We start from the raw sequence: 20931 nt of genomic DNA, 5'->3' as shown, positions 1-20931 counted from the left end.
AAAATCAACATTTAATTTTGCCAAGAAAGGACATTAAAAAGAAAGCACAAAACTCATAACCACCATCTGATGTTTTAATACCTAAAACGTAAGAAAGAAAAAAAAAAATCCCAGAATAAAAAGATTGGTCTTTAAGTGTTATTAAAAAACTCATGACATTGTCTGTGTTTTCCATTTCACTCCAGGCAAGTGAACACTTAGCACTGGGCCTCAGATGTGTGTGTGTGTGTGTGTGTGTGTGTGTGTGTGTGTGTGTAACCCCTGAGCTATTTTATCCCTCAAAAAAGACTGGAAAACTTCAGTCTCCCTCTGACCAGCAAACTGCTGTCTTTAAGAGAAACTGACTCTGACATCGATTCCAACTCCTTCCTAGATGAAAACAGAAGATTCTTAAGTGAGAGAAGGGAAATATCTAAAGACTGAAAAGGGGAACTTTAGAATAAGATCCCCCCATAGGAAAACAATATCATAGCAAAACAAACCAAAAAACCCAAAAATGCAAACTAAAAAGCCAGGGAAATCAAGCATCTGGTAAACTGAGTCAAGAAAAGCTAATAGTAGAATTCCATTATCTTAGGCTAAGGGATTTTTTTAAATTTTATTTTTGTTTGGTACTCTGTACTTTCATAATTTCTATATGCTATTTCCTGTTTTTACTTTTGTTTAGTTTTGTTTTCCACTAGTTTCCTAGCAAAATGTCTTTTGAAAAACTCCAGGCTAGTCTGTGCTGAACCAAGGGGATTTGTCCATACCTAAGCCAACATAGCTAAGAAGTGAGGGTGTCTCCTGGGACCAGGTGTGGTGGCAGCAGAATGATGGGGGGAGAGAGTGTGGACAGCTGCAGTCGCTGGGCCCTTCCCGCCCCCGGTTTTCCCTTACAGAGACTAATGAGAAATCCATATGCTGCAGTAGAAAAATGTAGTGTCTCTTTTCCATTTTCCCATTTTGGACCCACTTCTTGTTCCTGACTTTCTAGTGCCAACTAACAACGTACAACTGTGCTTCACTCTAAGCAGACTGCCATAGATTTTATGGAACTGCCATACTTTTTTCCTTAAAATTCTTGTTTTGGGGGGTGACTATTTCTTGACCTACTGACCAACTGGCTTCTTTCAATTACATAAACATCATGGAATGGTGGAAAGTGAAAGAGCTAAGGAAAGAAGCTGTTTCAAGGACTATTCATTCATTCAACAAAGCCTTATTGAGCACTAACCATTCAGGCAACATTTACTGGAGGAGTGAGCTCCTGCACTGAGGACCACAGCCATCCAGTTCTCAGTGGTGCTGGGAAGGAAGATAAACCAACAAAGAGAAACCCCACTTTGCATGATGAAAAGGAGAGGGAAGCAGGGGACAGGAGCTTGCGGAATCAGTTCCTGATCCTGACTAAAAGAGTCAAGAGCCATGTCCTGAGCGGTGACTTCTGGGCCGAAATCTGATGGCCAAGAAAATCAGTCAAGCAAAAGGAATCGTGGGTGGAAGCAGCAGGGTTTTTGGGTGGACCCAGGGCACAGGGGGCAGCATGGGGTCAGATGAGACTGAAGAGGCAGGGAGGGCAGTTCCTCAAGGGCCTTGTATCCATGCTAAGAAACCCAGATTTTTTTTTTCTTTTCCTGTAGTTGACTAGTTCTTAAATGGCAATTTTGTTCCCCCTGCTCCTGGGGACAATTGTCAATGTCTGCAGATATTCTAGGTTGTCAGAACTGGGGGTGGTGGTGGAGATGCTACTGGTATCCACTGAGTAGAGGGCGGGGAGGCTGCCAAACATCCCACAATGACAGGGAAGTCCCCTACAGCAAAGAAGGAGCTGGCCCCAAATGCTACTGGTGCCGAAGTCGAGAAACCCCAGTGCAGATGATTGGGGAGTCATTGAAGACAGTTTAAGGAGAAGTGATGGGATCATCCTTCCATTCTAGAAATCTCACACTGGCAGCATTTTGAAGAACTAATGGGATCGCCGCCATCAAGGATGGAGGCAGGAAGATCAGTTAAGGGGTAGTTGTTCTAAGAAACGTCTGCGGTGCTAAGGGAGTGACAGTAGAGATGACAAAAAAGAGACAGTTTCAAGAAATCTTTTAAAGACGTAAAATCATATGATTGAAAACCGACTGGTATAACGGGGGATGACAGTGATTATCATTCCCCAAAAAAGTGACTTAAGGGGGAAGCATATATTGAAAAAAAACATTATGTTTTTCCTATTGAGGCATGTTAAGTGTGCGATGTCTGTAGGTCATTCAAAATGGAAGTGGTGGGCTGGCTGTTTGGGTCTGAGATCAGGGGGGAAATCTGGGGTTGCAGAAAAAGGACTTGGGGGTTGTTGGCATATAGGAAGCAGAGGAAGCCATACGAATAGACAAAATCACCATCAGAGATTGTGTAAGACGGAGAAGAAAAACCCCAGCACTTAAGGTCAGGTAGAAAAAAGCACCATGCATGAGACTCATGGGAGGCCAGAAGAAAGTGGGTCATGAAAACTAAAGAAGAGTTTCAGGAAGAAGGGAGTGATCAACAGTGATCAATGCTGTCAAGTCCGAGAACAAGAGGTCAAACATGAACAAGCGAGCAAGAATGCAGGTCAAGTAAGAGAATAACAAAGCAAATTTGGATTGAACAAAGCAGGACATTGTTGACGACCCTGGTGGATGAGGTTATAGCAAATAGATAGAAGCAGAAGCAAAAACAGCAGGTTGTAGGAGACCGGGAGGGAGGAAAGAAGATAGTAGCCAGATGGCCTTTTGTTTTTTTCCTTGAGAGTTGCTAAGGAATTCGTTTTTGTTGTTGCTTTGTTTTGTTTTGGAAGAAAGGAGAGATTTGAGGATGTTTAGAGGCTAGATAGGAGGGGTTGGAAATGAAGCAATAAGGCATGGACAAGGAGGGAGCGGGAGAGGATGAGGCCCAGAGCCCAGGTGGAAGGTTCTGCTTTGGATATGTATTTAACGTAAAGATATCAGATAGGTAATCATGATGAAGTTCATCGGGAGGATGGAGGAGGCTAAGAAAGTTCATGTCTGTGGTATTATCAGTGAGCAATGAAAAATGTCAAAGATCCTTTGAGGGTTTAGATCCCTAGAAAGGGTCCAAAGATAATGTCTTTTCTGTCTACCCATGCCATCCATCACTTCTACTTGTCTTTCAAGACCCAGCATAGACGTATCTTCCAAGCAGACTCCTTTGAAGGTCCCGGCCAGATGGAAGTCTCTTCCCTGCCCAGATGGTCACAGCACTTTGTACGAATCACACTCCTTACTTCCTGCACTTGGGACATGGCTTGACCTCTTGGATCTCTGTACCTGCTGCAGGGCCATCCACCAGTGTGAGCAGTAAGGACTGCCTAATGGATGCATTGGCTCTGAGCCCTGAACAGCACAGCGGGATGCCCTAGGAACCCACATACGGAGGTGGGGGGGCGGGGGGGGCTTGAGGGTGCGAGACTTTGTGGAAGAAATGGCACTGGAACTGGGTTTTAAGGGTTGAACTTCTATGAATAAAAGCAGGGGGGAAGGATGGAAAAGTATTCCAAGTGGAGAAAATTAGAGCAGTAAAGCCACTTTAAAAGCATGTTGAAAGAACCCCACATTGTTCAATTTGCTAGAGAAGGTACAACAACAATGAAGATAATCCCTGCTAACATTTACTGAGCACTTAACCATGTCATCAGGAACCTGACTAAGCATTTTACCTACATTATCTCATTTAATCCTCACAACCACTCCTGATGTAGATATTAGTATTATCTTCATTCTACATATTGGGAAATGGGACACAGAGATGGAGTCAGCTGGTGAGAAAGGTGGGACCTGGAATGAAACTGGGTAGTCTGCCTCTAGAGCTTGCCCACTTCCACTCGTTCCAGGGGCTCTGAATACCAGATCCACCAGTGGGTTTTAGATGGCCCATGAGTCCTATGAAACTATGAAAATTTTGTGAATGTGCATTCATCTGCTGAAGGGGTCTGAGATTTTCACTAAATTTTCAAAAAGGTTTATAACCCAAAAAGGGTTAAGAACCATGGGTATATGAAATCCTGTGCTGTATGGTGGGACATGGACATGTAGACTCTAAGTAGAAAAGCCCGAATATAGACTGAGGGTCTGGAGGAGGTCCTGAGGACAATGGAAGGTACCAAAAATACTGAGCTGTGAGCCACATCATTGCAAGAGTATTTTGGCCAATTACTAATACATACAAAGAAAGACTGGGCTTTATGAATGCATGGATGTGGGAGAGGGGAGAAGAATGAGAAGTCAACAATGGGATTTTTCTGAAAGCAAATCACTAAAAAATGAGTGAGATTGTCTGAATCTCAAATTGTTTAAACATGAATGAGCTTTTCTGACTTCCCACCTCTCTCAAAATGAAACTCACAGGTTGGTTGTATTTCAACTGCAACATATATAATAAGATTTACGTTTAAAGGACTTTTAAAAATACCATTATTGTTCAGAATTTCCCTACTTATCTCCTTTGAATAGACAGGAGGTCCCTAAAATGAAGGAAATGAATTCAGTCTTGAAAAGAGTCTCATTTAAGGCAATCTCACATTTAATACAGGTCTTTGAAAAGAGAACATTTTTTTTTTAATGGCAGTTTTAATCTGGTCCAATTTTACTGATCTCAAACACCAATCTTAACCCTGTATGCATATGTAGCAACCCCACTTTTTTAGCAACTACTACCTACGGCTGATTGTATTTTTCAAGACGTTTGCAACAGAATTTCTCATCTCACTTATACTGTGATGTTGAAACTCCTCCCATGGTGGGGTGGGCCAATGTCCCCTTTTTTCCCCCACACCCCCCACACGCATGCCTGAATCTGGATGGGCTTGTGACTATTAAAGTGCTGCCTTATGACTTCTGAGGCGAGATCATAAAAGGCAATACTGTTCCACCTGGTTCTCCTGGGATACTTGTTCTTGGAACTCAGCTACAATGTTGTCAGGAAGGCCATGCCACATAGAAAAGGCCATTTGTAGGTGGTACGGTTGATAGCCCCAACTGAGGTCCTTGCCAACAGACTGTAACAACAGCCATGAAGAAGCCTTCAAGAAAACTCTAGCCCTAGCTTCTGTCTGCCTGCAAAACCACGTGAGATCCCAAATAAGAAGCACCTAGCTGAGCCTGGTCAACCTTCAGAACCAGAGATCATAATAAAATGACTATTATTTTAAGTTACTAAACATGGGGTGATTCATGATAAGTCAATATATAAGCAGAATACATATTCTAATATATAACTGGAATGTCTTCTGGGTATCTGCACTTTATTCCTCAATCCATTGCGACATGGCTACTGGTGGCATTCTACTATGGTTCCTCTGGTAGCTAGCCAGCATCAGAGAGCCCCTAATTGCTGAATATAATGCTAACTTTCCATTATTTAACTCACTCGACCTTTCGGTACCATTTGACACCGGTATATAGTGTATATACTGGTATATAGCCCCACCTTCTTCAGTTTCCACTCCCTTGGCTTCAGGGATATCGCTCTCCCCTGATTCTCCAATGACACATGGATCATTTCTGTCAGCTGCTTAAACACTGTGATCCCCAGGATTCCATCTTCTCAATCTATAGGTTCTCTGAGAGCCAAACACTTAGGTTTAATTCCATTTATATGCTTGATATCCAAATAGGGAACCATGGCCTGACTTTTTCTCCCAGCTCAGGCATATATTCATTTACTCATTCAACAGATGTTTACTGCATGCCACGCAGTGGGACAATGCATACAAGGACCCTAGTTTATGTTCTCGTAAGTATGCCAGAAATAAACAAATAAGTAATTAGAGATTACAAATAAAATAATTACAGATCATGAACTACTGGGTGAAGACAGCATATTGAACACATGCATTGAATTTCACTTCCTTCCAAAACCTCAATTTTGTCTTCTATTTTAAGGACATAAAGCTCAAAAAACCAGAGAGTGGGAGAAGTGACAGCAATAGATTTTTGAATTCTAGAAAGCGGATCAACAGTGAAAATGACTTGACTGATTCAAGAAAGTCAAAGGGAAAGCCAAGAACAATTCTTAAAAGTCTTAGGAATTGACAGCCTCAAGCACCTCCGGAAGTGGGGAGCAGAAGGAGTGGCTCAAAAAAGGAAGACTGTTTGAAGGCTGATTGAGAAGCAACTTGATCTCCAAATCCCTGTTCCCTGTGCGCTACTGGGTGACTGCCCCTCCCCCACCATGGTAGCTCTCTATAGATTTATTCCCTGAGAAGGATTTCTGGACTGGGAGGTCTATAGACAGGGAAAGGCAGAGATATCATTACCGAAAATAGGGATATTAAGTGAATGATGCATACTAATGTTGAGATTTAGCTCCTAGCCCTAATTCCTCCAGGAATTCAGGTAGGCTTTTACTCTCAGGAGACTGAAGGAATTCTCTGAGGAAAATCACCAGCCTAAGAGGAAAGAGCTGAAGGTACAGATTTGGGAGGATAGTTGCCCACTGAGATCTTCCTGTAATTAGGCTCACCATCAGAAAGTTCCTCTCAGGGCGCCTGGATGGTTCAGTGGGTTAAGCCTCTGCCTCAGGCTCAGGTCATGATCTCAGGGTCCTGGGATCAAGTCCCCACATCAGGCTCTCTGCTTAGCGGAGAGCCTGCTTCCCCCTCTTTCTCTGCCTACTTGTGATTTCTCTCTCTGTGTGTCACGTAAATAAATAAAATTAAAAAAAAAAAAAAAGCTCCTCTCAAATATAGATTCCAATCACCTGTTTAAGTTTCCATGAAATGAAGTGAATTGTGGCCCCCCAAAATTCACAGCAATTCACTTCACTTCATAGCAGTGTTCTGAGGCTTCTTTTAATCCTAAATTATTAATTTATGTTTCTGAGTCATGTTGAAGCCCTAATCTCCAGTGTAACTGTATTTGGAGACAGGGCCTTTAGGAGGTAATTAAGGTTAAGTAAGATCATAAGGGTGGGACACAAGCGCAGTAGGAAGAGACACCAAAGAGCTCCCTCTCTGTACAAGTACACACAGAAAGAAATCGAGGAACACACAATGAGAAGGCAGCCATCCGCAAGGCAAGAGAGACCTCACACTAGAAACTAAACTGGCCAGCACCTGGATCTTCAACTTCCCAGTAGTCCAAAACTGCCAGAAATAAATTTCTGTTGTTTAAGCAACCTAGTCTGTGGCGTTTTGTTATGGCAGCCTGAGTTAACTAATATTAATCTCTAACAAAATGAAAAGAAAAATAGCAAGAGGAAAGAAATAAACTATGCAGGGGGAAAAATATTTCCAAAAACTATAACCAGAGAAATGAAAACACATATACACACAAAAACTTGTCCACGAATATTCATAGTAGCATCATTCATAATAGCTCCAAAGCAGAAATGATCCAAATGTCCATCCGAAAGAACAAGCAAATAAAATAGGTATGTCTATGTTAAGGAATATCATTCAGTAGTAGAAAGGAATGAAGTACGAATACAATGATATAACCTGGATGAACCTTAAAACATTGTGCTAAGTTAAAGAAACCAGTCACACAAGACTACATTTTGCATGACTCCATTTATATGAAATGTAGACAAAAGGCAAACAGACAGACAAATTAGATTAGTGATAGTCAAGACGGGATGGGGGAGACAATGGGAAAATTGAGGATAGCTAAAGGTTATAGAATTTGGTGTAATGAAAATTCTGATCAGTGATGATTGCACAACTCTGTGAATATATTAAAACTACTGAATTGTATATTTTAAATGGGTGCATTATAGCTCATAATGCTGTTAGTAAAAACATTAAAATTTAACAAGTAACACAAATTAAAAAAAAAAAAACTTTTGCTCTACAACAAGACCAAGTACTTATGTAAGAGTTACAAGAAAAGAATTAAGTTGCGGGGAGGGCCCCTTAGGTGGCTCAGTCCCGAAGTATCTGCCATTGCCTCAGGTCATGATTCCAGGGTTCTGGGAATGAGCCCCATGTCAGGCTCCTTGCCCAATGGGAAGCCTGCTTCTCCCTCTCTCACTCCCCCTGCTTGTGTTCCCTCTCTTGGTGTCTCTCTCTGTCAAACAAATAAATAAAATTGTTAAAAAAAAAATTAAGTTGACCTATATTTGTCTGACGTGGAAAGATTTCCAAGACTTATTGTTAAGTGCAAAGAGTAAGTCAAAAAGCCATATATATGTTGTAACATTTAGGTAAAAGAAAACTGCAGGGGCACCTGGGTGGCTCAGTGGGTTAAAGCCTCTGCCTTCAGCTCAGGTCATGATCTTGGGGTCCGGGGATCGAGCCCCGCATCGGGCTCTCAGCTCAGCAGGGAGCCTGCTTTCCTCCTCTCTCTCTGCCTGCCTCTCTGACTTCTTGTGATCTCTTGTGATCTCTCTGTCTCTGTCATTTCAATAAATGAAATCTTTAAAAAAAAAAAAGAAAGAAAACTGCAAAATAAAACTCTCTACATACACACACAAATGCACACAGAACATTTTGGAAAAGATAACTGGAAACAAATGATAAGTAGTAATGTAGGAAAATTTTCCTACATTATTTATAAAAATTTATTTATAAATTTTGTTATGAGATAAAAAAGATATAAAAATTTATTTATAAATTTTTTATAAATTTATAAACATTTATAAAAAATTTATAGAAACTGCCTTCAGCTCAGGTCATGATCCCGGGGTCCTGGGATTGAGCCCCGTGTCAGGCTCCCTGCTCCTTGGGGAGCCTGCTTCTCCTCTCTCCCTCTGCCAGCTGCTCCCTTGCTTATGCTCTCTCAATCTCTCTCTCTTTCTCTCTGTCAAATAAATAAATAAATAAATAAATCTTAAAAACAACAACAACAACAACAACTAAAATAGGGGCATCTGGGTGGCTCAGTACAACTCTTGATTCTGGCTTAGGTCATGATCTCAGGGTTATCAGATCAAGTCCCACACTGGGTTCTGTGCTTGGTGTGGAGCCCGCTTGAGATTCTCTCTCCCTCAACCTCTGTCCCTCCTTCCCTCCTCCTCGCTCCCTCTCTAAAAACAAACAAACAAACAAACAAACAAACCAAAAAACCACAAAAAAGAAACCCCACAAAAAACTAAACTAAAATAAAAAATACTGACAATACCAGATGTTGTCAAGAATGTACAAAAACTCATCTCTCATTCACTGGTGATGAGAATGTAAAATGGTACAGTTCACTCTGGAAAATAGTAATTTCTGAAAAACTAAATGTAAGCTCACATACAACCTAGCAACTATACTCCTAGGCATCTATCCCAGAGAAATGAAAATTAACATCCATATAAACAGCTGTACCCAAAAGTTGATATCTTTATTCATAATAGCCCCAAACTGAAAACAACCAAAATATCCTATAATAGTTGAATGGTTAAACAAACTGTTATAAATACATACCACAGAATACTAATCAGCAACAAAAGGAATGAACTATTGCTATAGGCCACAATTTGGGTGTGTCTCAAGGACATTATTCTGAGTAAAAAAAGCCAATCTCAAAAGGTCACATATCATGTGATTCCATTTATGTAACATTCCAAATGACAAAATTACAGAAATGGAGAACACATTAGTGGTTGCCAGGGGCTAGGATGGTGAGGTAGAGAAAATGGAAATGACTAGGAAGGGACAGTATGAGGGAGCTATTTGTGGTGACGGAATAGTTCTGTATTTTGATTATAAATCTAAACATGTGAAACCTGGATTATATTAAGCCTACACATGTGAAAAAATAGCCTAGAATAATACACACATTGTACAAATGTCAAATTGTACAAATTTATGGCTTTGATATTGTATTATACTTACATAAAATATAATCAATGGGGAAACTGGGTGAAGGTACATGGGACTATACTATTTTTGCAACTTCCTATGAATCTACAGTTATTTCAAAATAAAATTTTTGTAAAAGGACATCAGAGCCCAAAACAGGTCTTAAGAATTAAGAACACACACACAAAAAAAAAAAAAAAAAAAAAAGAATTAAGAACACAACAGCAGAAACTAAATAGGATTAGAAGATAAAGTTAAATAAACAAATCTCCCAAAGAGAGCAAAAAGACAAAGATAAAGATGTGGAAAACAGGAAATAAAATTTAAGAAAATCAGAGAACCAATCTTATAGAAGCGACATGAAAATAATGATTCTTTTTTAAGATTTTATTTATTTATTTGACAGAGAGAGATCACAAGTAGACGGAGAGGCAGGCAGAGAGAAAGAGGGAAGCAGGCTCCTTGCTGAGCAGAGAGCCCGATGTAGGACTCGATCCCAGGACCCTGAGATCATGACCTGAGCCGAAGGCAGCAGCTTAACCCACTGAGCCACCCAGGCGCCCGAAAATAATGAATTTAAGAAAGAGAGAATGGAGGGAGGCGTGGGTGGCTCAATGGGTTAGGCCTCTGCCTTCGGCTTGGGTGGTGATCTCAGGGTTCTGGGATCAAGCCCCACATGGGGCTCTCTGCTCGGCGGGGAGCCTGCTTCCCCCTTTCTCTCTGCCTGCCTCTCTGCCTACTTGTGATCTCTTTCTCTCTGTCAAATAAATAAATAACTAAATAAAAACAAAACAGAGAGAGAGAGAGAGAATGGAGAAAATAGGAAGGAGAAGTCAACAACAAAATAATTCAGCAGAATTTCACAGCATAGAAAGACATGAATTCCGGTGCCTACCAAAACATGTGAAGAGACCCACAGCAAGGAGTATCTTTTTGAAACACAACACTGGTAACATAGAGAAAATTCTACAAGCTTCTAAACAGTAAAAATCAAGTGAAATACAAAGGTATAGCATTGCTCTGGACTTCTCCACGGCAACAGTGGATGCTAGAAAACCATAATGCAATGTTTTCAAAATGCTGATGGTTTCCAACCAAGAATTCTACACTTCACCAAAGCTGCAAGCAAATAAATGTGAAGGCAGAATAACGTTTTCAGACATGCTTAGCATTTTAGACAGAAATAAAAAATGGTTATTTCTCATGCACTTTTTTTCAAGAAATTACTGGAAAATGTGCTCCACTAAAACAAGGAAGTTGGATGTCTTCCTCTAGAACACAAATGTATGACCACACAGAGCATCCCAGCTCTGGTCCCCTACACTCCTCTCTCTCCCACATTCCTGATCTCATCGATAGCATGGGCACTGCTGAGTAGCCCAAGCTGGGAAACTAAGTCATCCATTCCATTCTCATTTCTCAAAGCTAATCATGAAGTCTTAATGATTTAATTACCTAAATATTTCTCATTTCTGTCCCATGTTCCATGACCTTCCTTTAGGTCTATATGGTAAATACCACCTAACCCATCTGCCTACCTCAGTCCTGGCCTCCTCAACTTCACGATGTGGCTAACAGCCCTCTGCCTAAAATGCAAATCTGACCACATCGCTCAGTTACTGAAAAGTCCTCAAAAGCTTCTCAAATTCAGCAGGCAAGATAAATATGGGGTAAACGGCCACTCTCCCCAACTATCTCCCCCACCTTCATAATAGAGATTATATTTGATCCTGGTATTCTCCTGCAGAGCCTCACAACTTTCTCTGCATAGCTCATAGCCAACCACCATGAAATGAAATAATTTGCAACTCCTGTTCGGTATAAGGGCCCAGAAGACCCTGCCAGACTTTACTCCAGCTTTTCTACAGGGAACTAACTGTCCACTCCCAGTCACCTCGCCATTTCAGACCATGTCCAGGACCGAAGCTTCCCTCACTCCCTTGAGTCCAGTCTCTGTGCTCTGGCAACCTGTTCCCCAACCACGCTGTATTCAAATTGTTTCCAAGTCTCCCCCCGCCAGACTGAACTTACTAAAGGGCGAATGCCTTGTCTTACTCTGTGCTTCTAGCACCTGCTGCCACTTAAGAGTCCAGTCAACATTTGTTGAAACTAAGTGACCACAAATATCGCAGGGCACTAGAGGCGGAACAAAGTTAAAGGTCCTATCGGGAAGAGGGTAAACTAAGGTCAAATTCTGCGTCCTTTCCAAATGGCTTGATCTGCTTATTTCTTCTCTTCTGCATCCCCATAATCAGAAATGATGGCTGCTCCTGATTTTGCTCCTTCAGTGTTCCGGGCGTTCATTCACGTGTTCATTATTTTGTGTAACTGCCGCGCCTAGACTGGAAGCCCTTTGAGGGAAGGGGCTGTGTCCTCGCGCACTTCGCGGCTCTGGGCGACAACCGCCAGCGCTCAGTGAGCATGTGCGGGAGAGTGGTCTCTCCCCCACCGGATCCCGGCCTCAGCTCGGAGTCCCCCAGGCCCGCCCCGCCTCCCTGCGCTCTCCAGACCCCTCCTCACGCCGGCCGCTTCCCGCCTTCCGGCCAGCGGAAGTCGCTAGCTGCTCTTCCCTGGCCACGTGGAGCCTTTTCCGGTGCGCCCGCCCCCTCCGGCTCTCCGATCCGGACCTGGCCCTCACCTCAGGATTCCCAATGTGCCTCCGGACAGACATATCTGCTCCAAACGACCACGCTGGGATTCTAGCCTCACCGGTAGCCTCTAACCCTAGCTTCCTACCCATCCCCCAACAACCTCTCTCGGCCGCCTCCTTACAACCTCTACTCCGATTGGCCTCCTTTCTCCGGCCAGCCAATGGAGGCCCTGTTTACTTTGTCATTGCGGGGTCAAGGGAGAGCGAAGCGCCGCTCAATGGTTGCCACAGGCAACGGGGGACGCCAGCTGCGGAAGCCTTTTGTGCTTTCGGCGGGTCCCCGCCGGCTGCTGTCTGAGCGCGGGAAGAGGGGCGCGGGGGAGGGGTAGGCTAGCGCCTGCGCGTGAGCGGATGCGCAGAGCCCAGGGAGGGGGAAGGGCGGGAGAGCAGAAGGCGGTGGAGGGGGACTTTAAGGGGGAAACAAATATTTCTAGGTAATGTGCAGGCACATATGTGACACAGGGCACCCTCCCCTCCTGAGGCCATCTTAAGCAAACATCTGGGCTTCTACAATAGGGAAAAGATCTGAGACAGAGTGGTTCAGCAAGAATGGGAATCTCAAAAAAAAAAAAAAAAAAAAGAATGGGAATCTCTAGTTTATTATTTTCGGGTTAAGTTAATATGCAAATTATGCAAAATATCATGGGTAAATACAGTAATTATTGTAGCTTTAAAAGCTTTTTAGCTAGCCAGGGAACGGCAGCCCTAATTGCAAAGCGCACACACCATTCTGTGATTCATCATTCATTTAACAAATATTTAATAAGCACCTTATGAGAAAAGCTGCAGTTGGTTTTGTGGAGGATGGGAGGATGACTAAGAACCAGTCCCGTTGTCATGGAAACCATTGTGACTCCTGCCATCAGCTGCCACCTGTTCTTATTCCAGATCTGAAAATTAAGTCCTAGCACCTTTACAAGACTATCACACACACAGTTTGACTTTGGCTCCAAAATGTCCCACCAAATCCAACAAAATTATTTATTTTGACATGGGAGAACAACACAATAACCCTTTGTCCTTTGCTCTAAGTTGTTTTTCCAGGAATGGAGAAAGGTTACTCTGAACTGTTCATATTCACTAGCTCTCTGCTTGTAATAGCAGGGTCTGTGCCGGTGACCCATTCAACAACGTAGCCTCACATGCCCTTGTCCTTTCAGACACTTCAGCCTCCCACCCAGAGGGCCACACCTTAAATGGTGTTGCTTGACCTCTAGGAGTCTAAACTGGCCACAGCTGTCTCTTGCACGTTCATTTCCCGAATTTCCCTAATGTCCTCCAATCCTTTAATCCCTCTAAAATTACTAGTTTTTCATCCCTCCACTAGAATGAGGAGGAGTTTAGAGGCTGCAAAAAATGGGAAGGGGGGCAGTGGGGAGGATATCTTACTATTCAGAGGCTTCTGGACACTTTGCTACTTAGAACGAATACTTACTGGTGTGGTGTGGAGGTGGGGTGATGATGGAGATTATGGGTAGAATAAGTAGAAGAGAGAGGAGAGAGTGAGAGTAAGATACTAAACTAAAAGGTAGTAAAAAGAGAAAAATATTCTTCAAAACGTGTAGGTTAAAGGAACAGTTATATGCGTGCAAGGAAGTAAGGAGTGCAAAGAATTGGAAGGCATCAAGGATGGCTATAATTTTTCCAACGTTGGGACCAAGTAGATGAGTGATAATGCATGAATCAAGTTAAAGAACAATGGAGGTCAATAAATCAAAAGAATAGAAAGTGTAAGACCCCAAATCCTTTTGGAGTAAGAAGCTCAACTTCCATTCTTCACTTCTCTATATGGTCGTTTCCCTTTTTTCCCCAGAGGGTATGGGAATATCAGGTTCGTCTCAATACTCATTTTGGTTGTCAAATTTGGGCTGCCTGTAAGCATGCAGAGAGATTATCGAAATGTGGGTTTTGGGGTCCAGTCATCAGAGATCCTGATTCTGTGTGTCTAGGGTGAGGGTTTAGGGTTTTAAATACATGTTTTCCCTCTCCTACTCTTTGATTCTGATGCATGGAGTCCAAGGGCCACACCTTGAGAGGCTCTGCTGTAGAAGAACTTCTTATTTTGCCTCAGTGGAATCCTTAGAAAGCTTAAAGCTATAAATCAAAAGGCTTTTAACATGATGAATTTCCCTTCAAGATTCCTTTTGGGTATGTAGAAAAACTGCCTCATAATTAAAGCAAGGTGCTTACTGCTAATATGAAAAATAGATAAATGTCATAAAAAGATAATTCATAGAAGAAAAGCATTTAATAAACATATGAAGAAACTTCCAACTAATAATGAAAGAAATATAATATCGTGCAGCTAGATCTCATTTTTCAGCTAACAAATGGGCCAAAGTTTGTGTTCTTCTCTCTTTTTTAAATGATAATGCTCAGTATTGGTTAGTACATGAAACAAGCATGCTCATACATTGTTAGTGTGACTGTAAAGAAGTATAACCATTTTGAAAAGTAATTTCAGAGTAGGTGTCAAGAAGCCCTCAAATCTTAATATTCTCAAAATGTCTTCTAAGGAAATAATCAGAGAGAGATGCAATGATTACACCCACAGATGTTTACCGTGATCTTTTTAAAATGATGAAAAGTTGTAACAACTTAAATGATCATCAGTTAAAAAATGATTAAAATAAGTGAGGGCATATCCACAAAAAGTAAAATTATGGAACCATTAAAAAGTAAGTTTCAAGGAATAATTAAGGCAATGGAGAATGATATAAAAGAGAAGTGCTGGAAATAATATTTTACTTAAGATAATCCTGATTTGCGTGGAGAAACATAAAGGTATCCACAGAAAACACTGAAAAGAAAAATTTAAATGTAAGCCGCCTCTGGATGATGGGATGTGGATTTTTAAAATTCTTTACACTTCTGTGTATTTTGCAGATATCCTTCAGTGACTGTGAATTAATTTTGTACTTTAGTAAAAAGCCTTCTCCTTCTAAGACACAAAAAAGCCTGATTCTGATTTCAGCCTGAAAATGGTCTGTGGTCTTTGTCTGGGTGGTTTTAGACCTGAGTTGAATTCTGCGTAATTCTGCTCTGTGAAGTGCTCCAGCTCTCCCGTTCTTGGCAGTAAAAGACCCTCCAGGCACTTGAGTGAGATCCTTGCAATCAGAGTCGTGATTGCTAAGAGGTTCAAGCTTTGTTTGTAAGAGAAGAAGTTCTGATTCTTTTCTTTAAAAGTTCCTGCTTCCACTGATTAATCTTATTTTTCATGAAGTTGGAAGTGCTCTTGTGAACTTCCATTTGTTTGATGTCTTCTTTTTTAACCCTGTAGGTGTTCCAAAAAGCTTTCAGTCTCTGCAGAGTTTGTGGGAGCCCCATATAGGTTAAGTGTGGCTGGCTTGAGAGTAGTTCATGTTTTAGGTCTGCTGTACTAGGTCCATCCCTTCCCCCCAGCCTCCCTTCCTGGGAAACCATGTGGGCATGTAGGTGTTGCAGTCCGATTCTCTCCTGAGCCTAAAACCCTCTGCACCCATCTTCCGCCTGAATCTGGCCTCATGCCATCCAACTGTCTCTCCATCCCCCCTCACCCTCAGCTCTCAGCCTTTGCTGACCGGAGCCCAGCACCTTCCCCTCAGATCTGTCTCATGACATTGCTTCTCAGAAATGGGCCTCAGATCCCTTCCTTGGCTTCATTTACTTTTGTTCCCTAAATAAAGGACTTCTAGGTGTGTAAGGAAGGAATTCTGCCCAATCCAGTCCAGTTCTGGGGTTCTGTCCCTTTCCCCAAGAAATGGAACTGTACTTGTTGCAGTGAACCCACAAATCCCCAGACAGACCCTATCTTGGGAGAAAGTCCCCAAAGTCCTGGGAACAATTTAGTGTCACTCTGTCTGGTGGTAGAATGTGCCCCAAGGGAGTAGCACACCAGGCTCTGAGTGGAGGGCTGACCTTTGCCTGTGTCCAGCTTAGGCCAGAATTGAAGTGCTTGGCCTGGGCCCAGAGGCACCAGCCATCCCTATGGCCCCTCCCAGGAAAGTAATACCCACCTCCCAGGATTTCTCAGGGATCACCACTGGGGACAGTGCTTTCTGGTGATACAAAATATTGGCATCCTGGTTTTGCTTACATAATGGGGTTGGCGTTCCCACATGTGGAGTTCTGCAGCCACCTCTGAGAGCCACCTAGGATGTCCAGCTGTTTGTAGGAAGGATGTACAATGTCCCTTCCTAGCAGATCTAAGACTTCCTTCACCCACTGTGATCCAACCAAGGCCATTCAGTTGTCACATGCCATATTCTGCTTCTGCCTTAGGATATATATAGAGCCACAGCTCTCATTCCAAGAGGACTCTGAGGAGCCAACCTGAATCTCAGAATGTTCTGTCTCAAGGGGAAGGAGGAGGAGTCAGCCGTGAGATACCTGTGTAGCTGGAGACCCCCTGCCCATGAAAAGTTCAGTAAATGTGGATCAAGTGTGTCAGATGTCCATTTTTCAGAATAATATAGAAACCTAGGTTTTCATGTGAAATCCATAGGCCACCAACATATGACATATAAAACCAAGCTATCATTCCTATCCATTATGGTTTTTAAATAAACAAGATCGTACCCATGGTAAAAGACAAGCAAACATTAGTGGGAGTTTTGCTTTTATTTAAGGTGTAGAAACCTGTAGGGCCATTCTTCCTTTCCTATCCATAAAAGTGAATAATCTACAAAATCCATACATTTTCTTGAATGTATGAACTGAGATCCCAAGGCAGCCACATAACCAAATGCCAAAAAGGGGCAAGTCTGACTAAGGAGAAAAAGGGACACACAAGCTGTTTCTCATTTGGCAGAGCACCGGCAAAAAGGTAAGTGTGATAGATTTGACTATGAGAAATCAAGCTTAAATTTTCACAATTTCCTAAACGCTGAATTTGGATTAGTGGATCAGTTTAGAACAACTGGGAGCCTGTGATGGTTAGTTATATGTGTCAGCTTGGCTAGGCACAGTACCCAGATATTTGGTCAAGCACTCTTCTAGATGTTTCTATGGGGTACTTTTTAGATGAGATTAACATTAAAAAAAAAAAAAAAGATTTTATTTATTTATTTATTTATTTAGAGAGAGCACGTGTGTGCTCTTGAGCTTGGGATTGGGGGCTGAGGGAGAGAGAATCTCAAGTAGACTCTGTGTTGAGCAGTGTGGGACTCAATTTCATGACCTTGAAATCATGACCTGAGCCAAAAGCAAGAGTTAGATTCTTTTTTTTTTTTTTTTAAGATTTATTTATTTATTTATTTGACAGAGAGAAAGAGATATCACAAGTAGGCAGAGAGGCAGGCAGAGAGAGAGAGAGAGAGAGAGGAGGAAGCAGGCTCCCTGCTGAGCAGAAAGCCCAATGCGGGGCTTGATCCCAGGACCCTGAGATCATGACCTGAGCCAAAGACAGAAGCTTAACCCACTGAGCCACCCAGGCGCCCCGAGAGTTAGATTCTTAAGCGACTGAGCCAACCAAGGAGCCTAATAGATGAGATTAACATTTAAATTAGTAGACTTGAATAAAGCATATTACCCTTCATCATATGGTGGGCCTTATCAATCAGTTGAAGACTTGAAGGGAAAAAGACTCAAATTCTCTGAGGGAGAGGGAATTCTGCCAGCAGATTGCCTTTAGACTAGCTGCAATCTTCCCTGGGTCTCCAGCCTGCTGCTCTACTCTGCAGATTTTGGACTTGTCAGCTTCCATAATTGCATGAACCGATTCCTTAAAATAAGTATCTTTTCCTCTCTCCCAGATAGGTAGGTAGGTAGATAGATTTATGTCTGTATCTCTATGTATTTATGTTGATTCAGAGTGAAGGACACAAGGGAAGTTTATGTTCATTTCCAAGGTCTTCTACATAGTGTCACTGGGTGCTCAAAAGAAAGTGGGGGGTGGGGGAGACAGGAGACCAGAGACAGCCCCCTCCCCTTGGTGGTCTAGGTTTACAGGAGGTGACTGCCTGATATAGGGGACAGGCACAAATCACCCATATCTTGTGACCTTTCTTTTATTAAAGCCAAAAAGTCTTAAGCCTCTGGGGGAGGGAAAGCAGACCCTCCTGTCCCCAGGGGAGGGGTAGGAACAAATCTGTCTGCATCTGGGGGAGGGCAGGAACCTTCTCACTCTTCTCACTCTCAGGAACCCAGAAGATACCTATTACTTTGGGGGGAAGGATAGAAGCAAAAGCTATATGCTCGCTCTGTGGTTGGGGTGGGGCAGAGTGATCATGAAAACCTCTTGGGTCTAAGAACCTGCACCAACTGAAGCAGAGGTAGACTACCACTGGGAGAGAAACAGGTACCTCTATCCTGCCCAAGGCCCACCAAAGACACAAGACAGAGTTTGGTTACCATTGGGGAGGTGAGGGGAGGAGGGGAGTAACGGTGGAAATGTCCTATTCTCCAGGCCCAGAGGCACAGGACTTGCCTGAGACTGAGGCTGTTGCAGGAGAATCAAGGACCACAACCTGCCTTCCAGCACAGCCTAGCAACAAGCAGCAAGCAGTCTGTTGCCAAGGAGAAGGCAAGACTGTGGAGAGAAACCCCACGGAGTGGTGCAAATATGCAGGTACTGCTGAAAGCCAACGGTAGAGTATTGAGAAAACCCCTCCAGCAACCCATTCCCCACCACACTAAGCACGAGGTGCACCATGGGTAAGGACCTCAACAGCTAAACTCAAACCAGCTCAACTACTGGCTAGATTAACTCAACCCCTTATACCCTAACCCCCCCTCCCCACGGTCCAATAATAGCCTGACAGAAGAGGCAAGCCCACTTCCAGGCATAAACACTATTGATTTCAGTCTCTACTGGCTTCACATGTAATGTTCCACATTCAGTGACAAATTATAACAATATAAAAAGATAAGAAAAATGGGGAGAGAACTTATCAAGTGAAAACAATCAACAGAACCAGATCTCAACAATAAAGATCCATCAGAAAGGAACTTCTACATAAGTATGGCTAATATATGAAAGGTCTAGTGGAAAAAGTAGAAAACATGTATGAACATATGGGGAACTGGGGCACAAAAATGGAAACTATAAAAAGGAAATAGAGATAAAAATATATAATGTCAAAGATGAAGAATTCTTGTAGTCTGTTCACCAGCAGACTAGATACTGTTGACAAAAACATGAACTTAAAGATAGTACATTAGAAAGCATCGAAAATGAAACAGAGAAAAAGATGGGGAAGGAGGGTACAGAAGATAGAGGCTTTTTTAAAAATTTATTTTTTAAAAATATTTTTAATTTATTTGACAGACAGAGATCATAAGTAGGCAGAGAGAGAAGGGGAAGCAGGCTCCCCACTGAGCAGAAAGCCCGATGCGGGACTTGATCCTAGGACCCCGCAGAGGCAGCCGAAGGCAGAGGCTTTAACCCACTGAGCCACCCAGGCGCCCCAAAGATAGAGTTTAGAACTGTGGACAATATCAAGATGATAGACAATAGGGCAAAAGAAATATTTTAAGATAAAATGGCCAGTATTTTTTTTAAAATTAATGAAGGACAACGCTACAGTTTGAAGAAGCTCAGAGAATCTCAAGTAACATAAATACACCAAACCAAAATCAATATAAAATCCACTTACAGACGCATCATAGTCAAGTTGGTGAAAACCAAAGATTTTTCTTCTTTTGAGAGAAAATCTCAAAGACAGCCAGAGAAAAACATTACATACGGAAGAAGAAAGATAAGTTTATGGCAAACTTCTTGTCAATAACTATACAAAGTAGAAGACAATAAAGAGACATCAAGTGCAGAAAGGGAAATAGAAATGTTTTTCTGGAATTCTATGCTCAGTGTAAATATATTTTTAAATGAAGATGATATAGACGTTCTCACACAAACAAAAATTGAAGGAATTCGTTGCCAATAAGCCTGTATTACACAAAAGGTTAAAGGAAGTTCTCTGGCAGAAAGAGTACAGTACTAGTGAAAATTTGGACATACACAAATGAACAGCAGTGGAAATTATAAAATGAGGATAAATATAAGAGATATTTCCCTTTTTTTCTTTAAAAGAAAATTTACTAAGTACACATAGTAGCAATGTATTATGAGATTTATAACATGTAAAATTAAAATGTATGACAATAATAGCTCAAAGCTATTTTCCTTGGGAAAGGAAATTGAGGTCTACTGTTGTAAGGTTCTTAAACTATTCATGAAATGGTTCATTATTTCAAGGTAGACTGTAATAAGTTTAAGGCATATATTGTAAACTCTAGAGTAACCACTTAAAAAAGAATTGTAGCTAAATAACCAATGGTGAAGATAAAATAGATAATAATAATACACAATTATCCCAAAGAAAGCAGAAAAAAGAAGAATACAGATGATATGGAAAAAATAGGAAATGCATAGCAAGATGTTCGGTTTAAATCCAACCATATCAATAGTTAAAATAAATATAAATGGTCTAAACCGGGGGGGGGGGGGGTGGTATCAACAAACTGTCCCTCAGCTCAAATCTCCTGTTGCTTGTTTTTGTAAAATAAGTTTTTTTTTTTTTAAAGATTTTATTTATTTATTTGACAGAGA

The 20931-nt window shown here is 41.9% G+C and overlaps 1 protein-coding gene across 1 annotated transcript in view; it reads right to left on the bottom strand.

The window, feature by feature from the left end:
- LOC111152055 (centrosomal protein 41) overlaps positions 1 to 12465 on the bottom strand; it is a 46734-nt gene extending 34269 nt beyond the window's left edge. Inside the window, exon 1 of the mRNA XM_022510337.1 lies at positions 12393 to 12465. Within this exon, the coding sequence (XP_022366045.1) occupies positions 12393 to 12425 (33 nt within the window). The 5' untranslated portion in view covers positions 12426 to 12465. The remainder of the gene's footprint in view (positions 1 to 12392) is intronic.
- Positions 12466 to 20931: the final 8466 nt, after the last annotated feature.

Source organism: Enhydra lutris, unplaced genomic scaffold (assembly GCF_002288905.1).
Source record: "Enhydra lutris kenyoni isolate GAN:26980312 unplaced genomic scaffold, ASM228890v2 scaffoldscaffold27, whole genome shotgun sequence".
NCBI lineage: Eukaryota > Metazoa > Chordata > Mammalia > Carnivora > Mustelidae > Enhydra > Enhydra lutris.
This window is presented reverse-complemented; position numbering and strand designations above follow the sequence as displayed.